The sequence below is a fragment of the Diorhabda carinulata genome, chromosome X (assembly GCF_026250575.1).
Source record: "Diorhabda carinulata isolate Delta chromosome X, icDioCari1.1, whole genome shotgun sequence".
In the NCBI taxonomy this organism is placed as follows: domain Eukaryota; kingdom Metazoa; phylum Arthropoda; class Insecta; order Coleoptera; family Chrysomelidae; genus Diorhabda; species Diorhabda carinulata.
Window position 1 is genome coordinate 57126016 of NC_079472.1, and position 13823 is coordinate 57139838.

Consider the following 13823-nt stretch of genomic DNA (forward strand, 5'->3'; position numbering starts at 1 on the left):
ATGATTAATAAGAGAAATGTGTTCTTCATAGATAAATTGTAATAAGGATTGAAACGTATAAAATTGATTGCATTATTTTTCTCAATTCGTTTCCAAAAACTTTAGCTAATGGAAATGTACTCGGATTTGTTAAAATCATCCGCCAGAATGTAACAAATTTTGTTAATTCAATGTGTAAATAATAGGAATAAGATGAATATAAACGGCAAATAATCTAAATAGCTTTCTAAATAATACGTCAACTACTAATTGAACTGTTTGTAGGTAAATATTATACATAGATATATTTGTACATTTTAAAGCTTCAATTTGATATACCATCCAGCAGATGGGAGATAATTTAGAATTTTTCACATTCACACTATTCATAATATCATCGAGGGAAATTGTAGATGCTAATTGAAAAAAATGGTACTAATTTTTTATATAGTCAGAAATAGTTCTTTGTTTCTGTTATAAGTTTGTTAACAATAACTTTGCCATATTATCAGTTTTAACTCAAAAGTTTTTCTAGTATATATATGCGAATGCGTTGAGGCATTTTCACTAAAACTCCAGCCATTTTTGACGCTCGGTTTCCGATTAAAAATCGTATTAGTGATTCGTTGTGATTTTTAATTCATATTTTATCCAATTTATATCATATTTCTCAATTATTTCCATTATAATTGAGTTTTTTAATCGAATTATAATAATGTTTATAATGAGCAGCTAAACCTTAAGAAAATAGGTCTCTATAGTCAAGATAAGTCAACTAAAGTACTGTTTTCGTAGCAAAATTAATCATTAAAGTGTACTAACTCTAATATATTTCTCTATGCATCGTCTAGGACTGAAAGTATGGTCAAATATAAAATAAAAATATAGGTATATAAAGGTATAACAATAAAAAAAATTATTTACATTAGTTATTTAAGAATTGTGTTGTAAAAAGTAATAGATTCATCAAGTACTACAGGGACAACCTGAATGGTTCAAACAATTTTTGCTTAACACGATAAAATTTATGGCTTAGGAGATATGTTGATTTTTAGATCGTTGTACATACCAAGGAACTGTTCGCCATAAAGAGATATTCGAAAAAAATTATCATAAATTGTAATTAGTTATTGAAAATACTTACAGGAGGTACTGAAATACAATAAAACATTTCCAATTGACTTAAATAAAGAAAAATTCGAAATTGAAAAATTTAGTTGGTTAGCCTACAACATTTTCTGTTAATGTTTGTACAGGAATAGTGTTAATGTGTGGGCTGGAATAGTGGTTAATAATTAAATGGATCAATTTTTTTTCATGTACGATGGGGTCCCTTCCCATTTCCCAAATAATGTAAAAAATCATGGTCGGGGAGGCCATCCAGCCGTTTGCATGGCCATCATCTGAATTAAATACAGTGGATTTATATTCTTGGGGGTATCTTAAAAGCTAGCATATGCAACACAAGGAATGAAATGATCGATAGATTAAATTTCCAACTTGATATAAGGCAGAATCTTGGAATACTCCGTATACTCCGTAGAGTCCGGAAGTTTATATAATTACGAGATGCCCACTTCCAACATTAATTATAGTTGTTTATTTTGTTTTTATATGAGATTTGATAAATTGTAGGCTAACCAACAAAATTTTCTCAAATTCCAATTTTTTTCTTATGGAAGTAGCACGATGTTCGACAGCAGTTCAATTAGAAATGATTGATTGTGTTTCAAAACCTACTGTAAGTATTTGCAATAAATAATTACAATTTATGATAATTTTCTTTGGGATGTTTCGTTATCGTGAACAGTTTCCTTGTCATGTACAATGATCTAAATATCTATATATCTTCTAAAGCATTAATTTTTTCGAGTTAAACAAACAGTACCTTTTTGTTAAATAATAGATAGAAAAAATCATTTTTGCTATCTTTAGATTATACTGTTTGTGAAAGTCACGGATTGTTAACAATTAAGCTTGTGCCGTCCCTGTATTTCAGAAAGTGGTTTAGAATTATTTATTCCGTCAAATACTCTAAATGGACATATGTAGTCTTCTATTAAAAATTTATCATTTTCGATAGTATAATTTAGAAAATATACTCAAATATAAGATCTGATATCGCAAATTCAAAGGCTTATAAATCACAAAGGGAGGGTCATATGAGAAATTTTTTTATGTCACATTATTTTTATGTCATTTACTCACTCTCGAGGTCCCGAAACACCATTTACTATTCAATTATTTTCTCATACATCACACATTAAACAGATCAAAGATTGACTTCTCAAGTTATGTTGAACGATTTTTCAAATTTTTCCGATCATAGTTGATTTTCTTAAGCATCCAGATTATACTGATTTTCCTCGTACATAATCGAAATTCGTTATTTTCAATCTATTTCATTTATTTTAAAGTGAATGAGAGGTAACGAAAAAGCTCGCAATATTCTAAATCAAAATATATATTTTAATATTACATATAAAGTAATTATCCGGTTGTTTATAAATCGAATAATCATTTCCAGATTATGTCTTCCTAATTTATTGTTATCGTCATCCTGGCCGTATATACTTCCACAGATAAATTGACAGTTCCGCCGCAACGAGCGGTTAATAACAGCGACGAAAATTACAATATTACAAAACCGTTTCTCTCATTATACAATACTATCAAGTTAAATGAAACTGAGTGCTAGGTACCTCTTATTTCCCCGACTCTTAAGTGATTGTTTTTTTTTATATATATATGTGTATATGAGCGAGATATTTCGCGAGAAAGACGCGTTAACTCGTAAATAAAAGTGGGGGGAATAAATTGGTCAGTCCGATAACAAGTAACACACTTTGGAGTTCGATGATATTTTTAAATTTCATCTTCAGCCGGTCAGACATAGAATTGAAGTGCTGTTGCACCTGTCGTTGAAGTCTTCTTGTATAAAAGTGATTTTTTTTCGTGATTGCAAGGTATGTTGATTATTTAATTTCTCTAATTAACCATTTTAGAGTAATTGAGATATAATTAGAAAAATAATATTATTGAAAGAAACTTTTCCAAATTATTATGTATAAATAATTTCATCAATTATTAAAATTTATTTTTACGAAGCGACCGGTCATTAAACAGGCATGCGGGGGTAGTTTGGGATAAAAATAAGGATTTAATGATATTATAATGAATAAATAAATAAAAAAATTAATGCAATAACTATTTGTTCATAAATATATAAAATTCTAAAATAAATATTTTTAAACTAGTAATCATTAATGAAAATAATGGAATTTGGCTACAAGACAAAGGCCTTGGTAAAGTCACCCAAAATTTTGAAAGAGTCAGATAAAATATTTAGCAAAATTAAAAAAATTAATAAGTACTATTGAGATTGAACTTGAGATCAATCCTTTTAAAAAAATTAATGATATAATAATAAAAAACTGAATAATTGAAAACGGGCACGACATATATTTATGAGCCCTTCTACCACTCATTGATGTAGGGTAGTGGTCGGTAAACTTATAGCCAAAGAGCCAAATGTGCAAAATAAAACGATTAAAAAAAATTGAGAGCCAAAACTGTTTGTAAATATAATAAACATTCATCATAATTTTGAGATTCATTAAATTATGGGTACATTGAATAAAACTTGATTTCTTATTTAATATGGACTTTATTCGTTGATAAAAAATAATATGATATCTAGTAAAGCATCCATATAAATACTACTTAATGCGAAGAATGTTCTTGCATCTTCTTTGAAAGTTTGCTCAAGTCCGGTTTGTAGGTTGTTTTCAATTTTAGGCACATTTCCAGGTTCTTATCTATGAGACGACGTATTTGTTTGCTTTTAATAAGATTCATACTGGAAAAAGACTGTTCGTATGAAGACGTTGAGCCGAAAAGGGAAAGAACAGCAAAAGCGAGTTTTTTTAGCTGATCATAAGCATCCGGAATATTATTCCAGGCGTTGAAAATTATCATGTCTTCTTTCTCCAGGTTTTTTAAAGTAATAAATTATTATTGCAAATCATAAAATGACTGCTATATTGTATACTTTTTTTATTAATATAAATAATAATCTAAATCAAACACCTTTGGATAGCTTTCCGCATCTTTTCCATTTAATTTTTTCCCGTAGAGTAGTCAGTAATATCGAATAGTAATCTCCAGTTATTGTTCTACCCTTATCCAAAAAATCAATCATGATTACTCCATGGCAATCCCATAAAACTGCAGCAAGAACTTTTCCAACAGATTTTTGGACAGGAAAGTTCTTAGGTCTTGGAGAACCAGAGTGTCGCCATTTCATTGATTGTTGCTTTGCTTCTGGATCGTAGAAATGTAAGCAAATGTCATCCATAGTAACAATTCGGTTTAAAAAGTCTACATCGTTTTCAAATCAAGCACAGATCGAACGCGATGCTTCTACCCTTGCACGCCTTTGGTCAACATTCAGACATTTGGGGATCCATTTTGAAGCAATTTTTCTCATGTCCAAATTGACGTGAACTATATGATGAACGCGTTCGTATGAAATATTCAGTGCTTCAGATATCCGTTTTAGACCAATTCGACGGTCTGATAAAATCATGTCATGAACTGCATCTATATTATCGGGGACTGACACAGAAACTGACCTTCCCGATCGGTCATCATCTTCATTGTAAAATTTACCTCTTTTGAAGCTTGCAGTCCAATTTTTCACGGTCGCATACGAAGGACATTGATCACCAATGGTATTAAGCATATTTTCGTAAATCTACTTTTCTCTTAACCCTTTTAAATTCAAGTACTTGCCGATGACTCGATACTTCAATTTTTCGATTTTCACAATTTCGGTGAATATCTTTTTTCTTTGAATTTATTGCGTAGCTCTAGTTTACTTTTTTGACGTGAAACTTTGCACTGACACTTCTAATAAGTTATTTTTCGTTGCTATGGTCACGCAATATTTTGTTTATGCATGGAACTGATCTAGGCTAACAATACATTCTTGTAGAAGACGATTTTTATTGCCTTCGATACAATAAAACCGCCATCACGTTCCGTTGTCAGCTCGCTGACTAAGTAAATTTTCTTTTGAGGTCATTAGCTGGAAAACTTATGCAGTAAATTATGATAAAGGGATAATGTGCAACTTTCAATTGTCCAAAAGTCTCCTATCAAACATAAAAAATATGAGAGCAGAAAACCAAAAGGAAACATATTTTGTTGATAATAAGAATGGAGTAATATTTAAAAAAAGAGGGAATCAAACAAAGGTAGAAATAATATTATCAATAACTACTTATTAATGAGGCAGAACATAAAAAAGAAATTGTGCAAATTCACATAACGGATGAATCAAAAATAAACATTAGTAAAGAAGAAATAGGATATGCAATCATAGAACTGATGAGTGGATATGACCAAAGTGATTCCAGAAATGATAAAAAATTTGGTGTTCCACATTTTCAATTAAGTTATAGATGATGAGACACTCCCAACGTCCAAAAAGGTGACGTGAAACACCACCACTGATTAGTATAAGGAAGAAAATAATAAAAAAAATATTAGAGAAAAGAAACTTGAACAATCTCAGGGAAGAAACACCCAAGATCATGCATTTACTTTAAAATAGACGAGAGAAAAATCAATACAAGAAAAGAAAAAAATAATACCTGGCCTTTTTCGAATTGGAAAATATGGAATATATAGGTGAAAAAAGAGTAAACGTGAAAATTATAAAGATAATACAAAATATTCATTGAAACAATGCGAATGGATTAATAAGAAGTAACCAAATATCAAGAGGCTTCACTACAAATATGGGATTAAGACAAGGGGGAAGCGTAAGTCCAATCCTTTTCAACATATTCATAGATGAGATCATAAAGAGATGCACTGTGCCAAGTAAAAAATATGTGTGGCACATTCGCAACTACAAGAATTAACATAAGTGAACAAACATTTGCAGAGGATGTTATACGAATAGCAAATAACCAATCAAGGCTACAAGAAAACATCGAGGTGTGGAAAAAAGTACTAATAGACATGGGCAAGAACAAGACAAAAGTAATGGTGACAGGAGAAGAAGTGACAAAGAAAAATATAAGAATCGATTACGCCATGAATACTCAATTCATAAATGATAAATAAATATCTAAAGTCACCCAATCTATAACAATCAAAATATGAGACCAATTCTAGCACTTGGATATTGACAGAAAGACAAAAAAGTAAAATTAAAGCCATAGAGATTAAATTTAAAGAAAAAGAGTTACAAGTGACATTTGGATGTGAATTTGGGACAGAATGACAAAAAAAGTAATATCAGGCGACATTGATTAAATATTTTGATAAAAACTGAAAGTACAAGAAACGTCAAATTTTATGTTTTTCAAAAATTATATAGAAAACTAATTTTGAAACAAAAGGGACCTAAATTCAAAACGTAGTAAAATTGTGGCAAAAAATTAAACAGCAAAGTTTACTAACTCTAATACATTCTCGAGCTTTTGAATACTTTGGCATGTATCATCTGGGAATTAATTGCTTAAGAATATAGTGAATTGTTTTTCTTTTTTCGTAGTTTTATAAATATTATCTAAACAAATATGCCGACTTCTATGTACGTTTATTTATAATTTTGTAACAAAGAAAGAAATTAAACTACAACAATCATCTGATAAACATCTGGATTGATATACCGCTAAAGATACTGTCGATGTCATCTTCACATAAATTTGACCGCGTATGACATAGTCTTTCCGGAGGAAAGACGTCATTACAAAATATGGATTCGTATGCGTATCTCATTTTCGATGCCGTTCATGAATATGTGATGAGCAGCGACCTTGCATATAATTCAGTTTTCTGGGCACCAGTCTTGCAGAACGCATTCAACGCATAGAAAATGGTAGAAGTCATCATTGTAAAGCAATTAAAGCATTCTGAGAATTATTTTTTTTATTAAATATTTTCATTTTCAATTGAAATCGGTCAAAATTAGGAGTTATACCTCTTCTCGACCTCATTCCAGCGTACTGCAACATTGAGACTTACTAAATTCAAATTCAAACTCCATATTATATATACGGTATTACAGTATACTAAGGTCTACTTTGTTATATCTATTATAACTGTATGTATGACACATGATTTTTCTTGCATACAGGGTAATTCACTAAGAATGTCCAATCTTTGAACTGTAGATTCTAGACCTCAAAATATGATAATTATGCTCAACATGCCTTATGCAGATATTACTAGTTTCCGAGTTACACGAATCAAAGAAGAGTGACTTTTTTTTGTAGAATTTAACGCTTTTTAATATTTTTTTATCATTTTAGTGATAAGTTTAACCCAAAAAAAGTTTACTTTGATTTAATTAACACAAACAAGTGTAACTAGCGCCATCTATTAGCAATGTTAAATTAAAGTGCAAATTATGATTCCTCATGCCAAAAAACGTAAAATTACCAATTTTCAAAGAGAAATTGTGAAAAAATTATTGCGAAAATCAAAATTTAAATTTAAACTTTAAGTACCCCGTATCTCGGAAACATAGCACATAGTGGTAAAAATATGGCCCGATGATATATCTAGAGAATATTTTAAAATTTATTTTGGAGCAACTAGGGTTTAAGTTTCTGTTGCTGTTAAAAGATCATATCGGTTCAAAATTGACTAAGTAATTGTTGAAACTATCATCCATGTTTTAGCGTTGAAATAATTGACCTTGTGGGGATTAATTTCGAAAGTTCACTGTTTAAATTCGATTGTTTTCATTTTATAATCAATTCGATTAGATTTATCCATGCCGGTAAAATGTTGTGTACACTTATATTTCTCAACACCCTTAAAAGTAATGTTTGGAAGGTTTAAGTTCATTCAATTGATGTTCAGTAATTAAAATTTCTATTAAGGCTTAATTCTGTTTTTATTTCATTCTAGCATGTCACTAGATTGGGGATACTGCGAGGTAAACGGTGAGTTAAAAATTTTAATTGTAATAAACGTCAAATTATCAAAAACAGGGCGTATTTTGTTACGAGATACCATTTTTAATAAAACTTTAACTTACTTGATATAAAAAGGAAAGTTAAAAAGATATTTAAAAACGGATATAAAGCATAATATCACCAAAAGTTTTACTCAATATGATTATATTTATAAATTAACAGTTAGAATATTATTACATCAGTAACTTCAAAGTTGTATGTTTGAAAAAAGCAACTTCTCATTATCATATTTGCTTTTTTTCACTGTTCTTTTTTTCTTTTTTCTTTCGTACTCGTTTAGTCTCTTCAATTCGTGAGTTTTACAATATTGTCTTGTTTCTTATCACCATAATCTGTTGATTTGGCTCATTATCTTAGACTGATAGAGAGCGATTTAAAATACTGAGGTTCCTCGAATGGAGTGGTCGATAACAAAAAACAAACTAATTTTTTCAAAAAACTCGAATGAAATAATTAAAATAGAAGTGAATACTGAGCCAAAATACGTGAACAAATGAAAATTTTGAATATTTGAAGACACGCCGAATGGCATGTTACGTAGTATAATTTCTTGTTGCTGTTTACTTTTGAAATTATCACGTACAATGTTGCGTCTACAGCCGTAAAATCACAAATAATCTGTACTTTGATATAATTTATATTTGAACTATTTTAAGACACTGTCATTGGAGTCAGTTTCTTGGTTTGTTAATATTGATGGAATTTTCTAATCAAATATCAACTAAATATTAATCGACATTTACTAATAGATCGCACAATAAGAAACACACATCTAATTTCACCAATAGGCTGCGTTTCTAATTTAAAACTGAAAAATAAATTATATTGATAGCCATGGTTGGATTTGAACATTTAGTGACTGTATTTATGTCATTTTATGATAGTTATGTGAAGTAAATTTTTTATAGTAACCCTTAGCCCAGTGAGGTTTAAAAAAATGTGAAATGGATTAATGATTACTTTACACGACTTTTTGTTGGTAGATCGAATTTCATTACGGACTTAAATGAAGAAACCCCTTGGTTCATATAGCCAAAGTTAGAAGTTTATTAATCAATTAGAGTAATACCTAACGTTTTTTTGATAAGGCTGGTCAAATGGTTTGCAATAGTTATCAATTCTAACTCCCCATTTCTAGTTTTGTCCCTACAATTCAATCTCCAGTAATGACTCCAAAGGTTTTCTGGAATGAGTGTCCCGTAAATCTTATTATCTTTTTTGTATTATTTATTCACTAATACTTGGGAAAATCGATCTGGATATCCTTTGTTTGACTTGTCTATATGTCTCGGAGTTCCCTTCCATTACATTTTGTCCAGGTTCCAGAAGAGGCTTACTGTAGTATCACGAATCCAGGACAGTGAAATAGTTCTTTTTATTTTTTTTTTGTTTGAAGTACACCCAACAAAAATTTGAGTATTCGCTTATTAATACATCACTCAATAAGTCCGAAGCGTCCAAAGGCACAACAGTCAGCAGGGAAGGTTATCGCTTCAGTATTTTGAGAAGCGTATTGATTATTGTTTGATTGACTATCTCCAAAAGGGAGAGACAATCAATAGAAAATATTACATAGAGTTGTTGGATCGTTTGAATGCAAAAATCAAGGAAAAACGACCTCATATGTCGAAAAAAAACCACTGTTTCACCAAGACAATGTACTGATTCACAAGTCGATCGGCATCGATTCCTCATCCACCGTATAGTACAAATCTGACGTTCAGGGACTACTGGCTATTCGCTGATCCAAAAAAATGCTCACCGGTAAGAAATTCAGTTCAAATGAAGAAGCAATTTCGGAATCCGAAGCAAGCACGAAATTGAGAAGAAGGGTTTGTATGATTGAATTGCTCTTGAAGGAGATCACATTGATAAATAAAATGTGTTTTCCTTAGTTACTCACATGATTTATTGAGTGAAGTGTTATATTTAGCAAATACAGCTCTACGAGTGGATTCAATTAATTAAAATAAATGACTAGAATAAGAATTCGAAGACAAAGAAATAAAATTTGTATTTACATGGATGATAGACAGACTTAGACAGATCAGCAGAGCGTAGTTATAAAGAAAGAAGGCAAAGAAAATAATTCTGAAAAGCCTCTTTACCAATGATTTTGAAAAAATTATATTTTATTAGATTATACCCCTAGTAACATGCTCTGAAGTACATCAACTACAATAATGTTTTGATTGGTGTTGTCACGTGACTTAATGCCTATTTTCATTGAATTTATTTTCTATAAATATCAATAATTTTTGTTAAGAAAAGACTATTTTTTTTATCTACGTGCCTTCATTTATAATTATAAACTATAAACCGAGAAATTCGTTAATAATCGACAACTGGTCTTCCAGAATATTCGATGAACTAATTATTTTTAATAAGACGATACTAGAAGACATATCGTTGTAACGTTAGACATTTTATCTAATAAAAGCAAGAAATTATTCAATGAAGGAAAATGAAAGAGGAAAGGACAAATAGAAGATGGAAAGTATAATAAACCAAAATGATGAAAAATAATCTAGAATTTCTTTGTGAAACTTGATAAGATGATAAAAACAAAAAAAGAAAAACAGTGTAGTATAAAAATAAACTGATAATTGAAAAATGAAAAGAGATGAAGAAAAAAAGGAATACAAAGGAAGTGGAAATGGAAAAAAGCTGCAAATAAAATAGAAATAAGCAATACATCATATTTTTCTATTATTATTCACCAAGACGAATAGTTTTGTTGCATCCAATAAATGTTTTGTTCTGTATTATCTCTTTTATGACGTAAATACGGTTATATATATAGCGAAAATCCTTAATTTTTTGTCAGGTATATCATCATTCAAGTCGTATAGTACATAATATTAATTTTATTATTTATTACATCAAACAATTTATATTTGATTTTGAATTATTAAGTACGCACGTGACAGACGTAATTTTGATTGTTTTTTAAAGAAATCTATATAAATATCTATATAACTGGGATTTCATGGTATTTAAGTTATAAACTTCAAAAGATCAGCTTATTTATTTTAGATATATACTGATATTTTGAATATTTTAATTTATGTCAGTCTTAAAAATTTAATCCGTATTGTAGAATCTTTACAACCCACTCATAATCCATTTACTCAGCTATAAAGAAAAATATTGATCTGGAATGTCAGAATATGATTCAGTTCTAATAACTGATAAGTATTTTATTAGAATTTTTTTCAAAAATGCATTATATTAGGATATAAAACGTTTATACTTTATGGTGCTATTTTCTCACTATCTCTATCAAGGTGGTAGCGTCAAATCGGCAAAATCCAATAAAAAATTATGCAAAATTTGCAGCTATTTAGCTGCTAAAACCGCAGTTTTGTTGTTTGAGCCGTTCGCAAACAATTGTAATTACTGCTGGATTCATATGAAGCTAGCATGAAATTTCAATAAAGCAATGAATACCGAGTTAACTATTGAACCTAAATTTGTTGCTAATTTGTTGCTTCAAGTAGGTAATACCAAAAATTAAAAAAAAAGACCGGACAAATTTTTGCTCCTCGCAATGATTTTCTTAACACACGTTAGCTTGAACTCGACCTGCTAAACAAAAAAGTTTGTTACTACATTAAACAATGTTCGAATGAACTAAAGAATGAACAACAGAATAGAAAAAAAAATCGCCTGATCATCTCGGTCAGTCACGATTTTTTTTCCCTACATACTAGCTTGAACTTGACTAGCTGAACAATAAATGCTGAAGAAAGTTTATTACTAAAAAGTAATAATCGGCCGCTCCTCACGGTCGCCAACAATTTTTTTCTGCACATGTTAGCATGAACTTAACGTGCTGCTTAACAAGAAACACCGAATTTAAGTTCAAGCTATCATGGATAGAAAAAAATTTTGGCCTATTTGAACATTGTTCTATGTAGCAATAAACTTTCTTCGGCATTTATTGTTTAGCAACAAGTCAAGTTGAGGCTAGTATGTATAGAAAAAATCGTGACTGACCGTGATGATCAGGCGATTTTAACTTTCTATTCTATTGCTCATTTTTTAGGCTCATTCACACATTGTTCGATGTTGCTTCACCATTTTTTGTTCAGCAAGTCGAGTTCAAGCTCCGTGTGTTAAGAAAATCATTGCTAGAAGCAAAAATTCGTCCGGTCTTTTTTTTTAATTTTTAGTAGTACCTACTGGCAGTAGCTAGCGAACGACTCAAGCAACAAAATTGTGGTTTTAGCAACTAAATAGCAACAAAAAAGCTGCGAATTTTACATAATTTTTTATTGAATTTTGCCGATTTGACCCTGCTACCTTGATAGAGCTAAGTTTGCACACATCACAACCCATTTTTAATAATTCTATCTCTATTACAATATAGGTTAGTATCCATAACTTTACTCAATAGCGGGTTTTCATGTGATTACTGGGAAGTATAAGTTCGTCTGTGGTCAACGTTCTTTAACATTTCTATACCTATATTTTCACAATATCCTTTTTCAGCTTTGTTATTATCAGTGTCAATTATATTGCATGATTCTCGAAAGACTAATTATACCAACATTTATGCGCTATAATATAATTTTTAATTTTCTGTGTAATTTAAACTGAAGTATTTTTCTAAATTAGTGATCTTATTCTTATAAGATCATAAATATTTTTGGTAATGTTATACTTTCGCGGTCCCCTCGTTTTATGGCTCTAGAAAATTGAAAAATCATGCGATTTCGATGATTTTTTTTAAATTTTCGTTTTTACGGCGGATTTACGAAAAAAATTGTGGGGATAAAAAAAATCCACTCATTCAGGTATAATTCTTGATAACTTTTTCCAAATAATCGAATGAATGTGTTATATTTTTTTGTTATATTCTACACAGAAAACGAAACAAAACATATCACGTCCGTAAAAATTAACATCCCTAGAAACGCTTTTAGTTTTACCATATCACAATCTCTTACATTATTCGTATCCTTTTCACACTTTAGCTGGTCTTGACAAGACCAAGACCAGTCTCGTTCATTGCTACCTATCACTTTTCTGCTTTTAGTCTCTCTATTTCGAGTGTGAATTTTTTTTGTTTCACGTTAGCTGTAGCTATTTGGGTTAACATATAAAATTGTGACTGTTGTCCTTTCGATTTGGAATAATAGAAATTGAGGTATAAACCCATGAATGGATCAAATTTAATTACTTGTGAGTAATCTGTGACAGTAAAACATATATTTATAATTCTTTGATAAATAAAAATATTGGTAATTTTGTTGATTTATTTCCGGCAATATTCTACAAAAATAAACTAGCTTTAAATTAAACAGATTCATTACAAATTTATTAAAATTGTATTTATTTACGTATCCAAAGTGCAATTTCACAGATGACATTGTTTTAGTTCATCTAATGTAAACAAAATTACCATAATTTATGGAAACTTATCTCAAATCGCTTAGAATAATTGAAGTGGTTGCGTAAGCCTTTTGCTTAAAGTATTAAAAACACGTGGAGGTTGTTAGAAGACTTGTTATACCTCCATGAGAATAAGTGTGGTTTTGGTAATATTTGTAAGTAGGTGTAGTACATAATTTCGTTAAGGAAGTGGCTACTACACACATCCACGTTTTTTTGTGTTTATTGAAAGCTAATACTAAGAAATGACGAGACATGAGGAAAGATGTGTATGCCTGTTTCATAGACCACGAGAAAGCCTTCGATCGAGTTAATCTTCTGACATTACTGCAGGAAAAAGGGTTAGACAAAAAAAAACAGCTTATTATAAATCTTTATTGGAACCAAGAAACAACGGTTATATATGGACAAACGGCATCAGAATCGGTTTGTATAGAAAAGGAGGTA

At 30.1% G+C, this 13823-nt stretch overlaps 1 protein-coding gene across 2 annotated transcripts in view; it reads left to right on the forward strand.

The window, feature by feature from the left end:
- Positions 1–13823, forward strand: part of LOC130902335 (carbonic anhydrase 2-like) — a 48751-nt gene that overhangs the window by 3647 nt on the left and 31281 nt on the right. Inside the window, exons 1-2 of one of the 2 annotated variants that reach the window (XM_057814412.1) lie at positions 2751–2945; positions 7912–7946. In XM_057814412.1, the coding sequence (XP_057670395.1) occupies positions 7913–7946 (34 nt within the window). In that variant the 5' untranslated portion in view covers positions 2751–2945; position 7912. Of the gene's footprint in view, positions 1–2750; positions 2946–7911; positions 7947–13823 lie in introns of those variants that run through there. The other variant, XM_057814411.1, reaches the window with a different exon arrangement.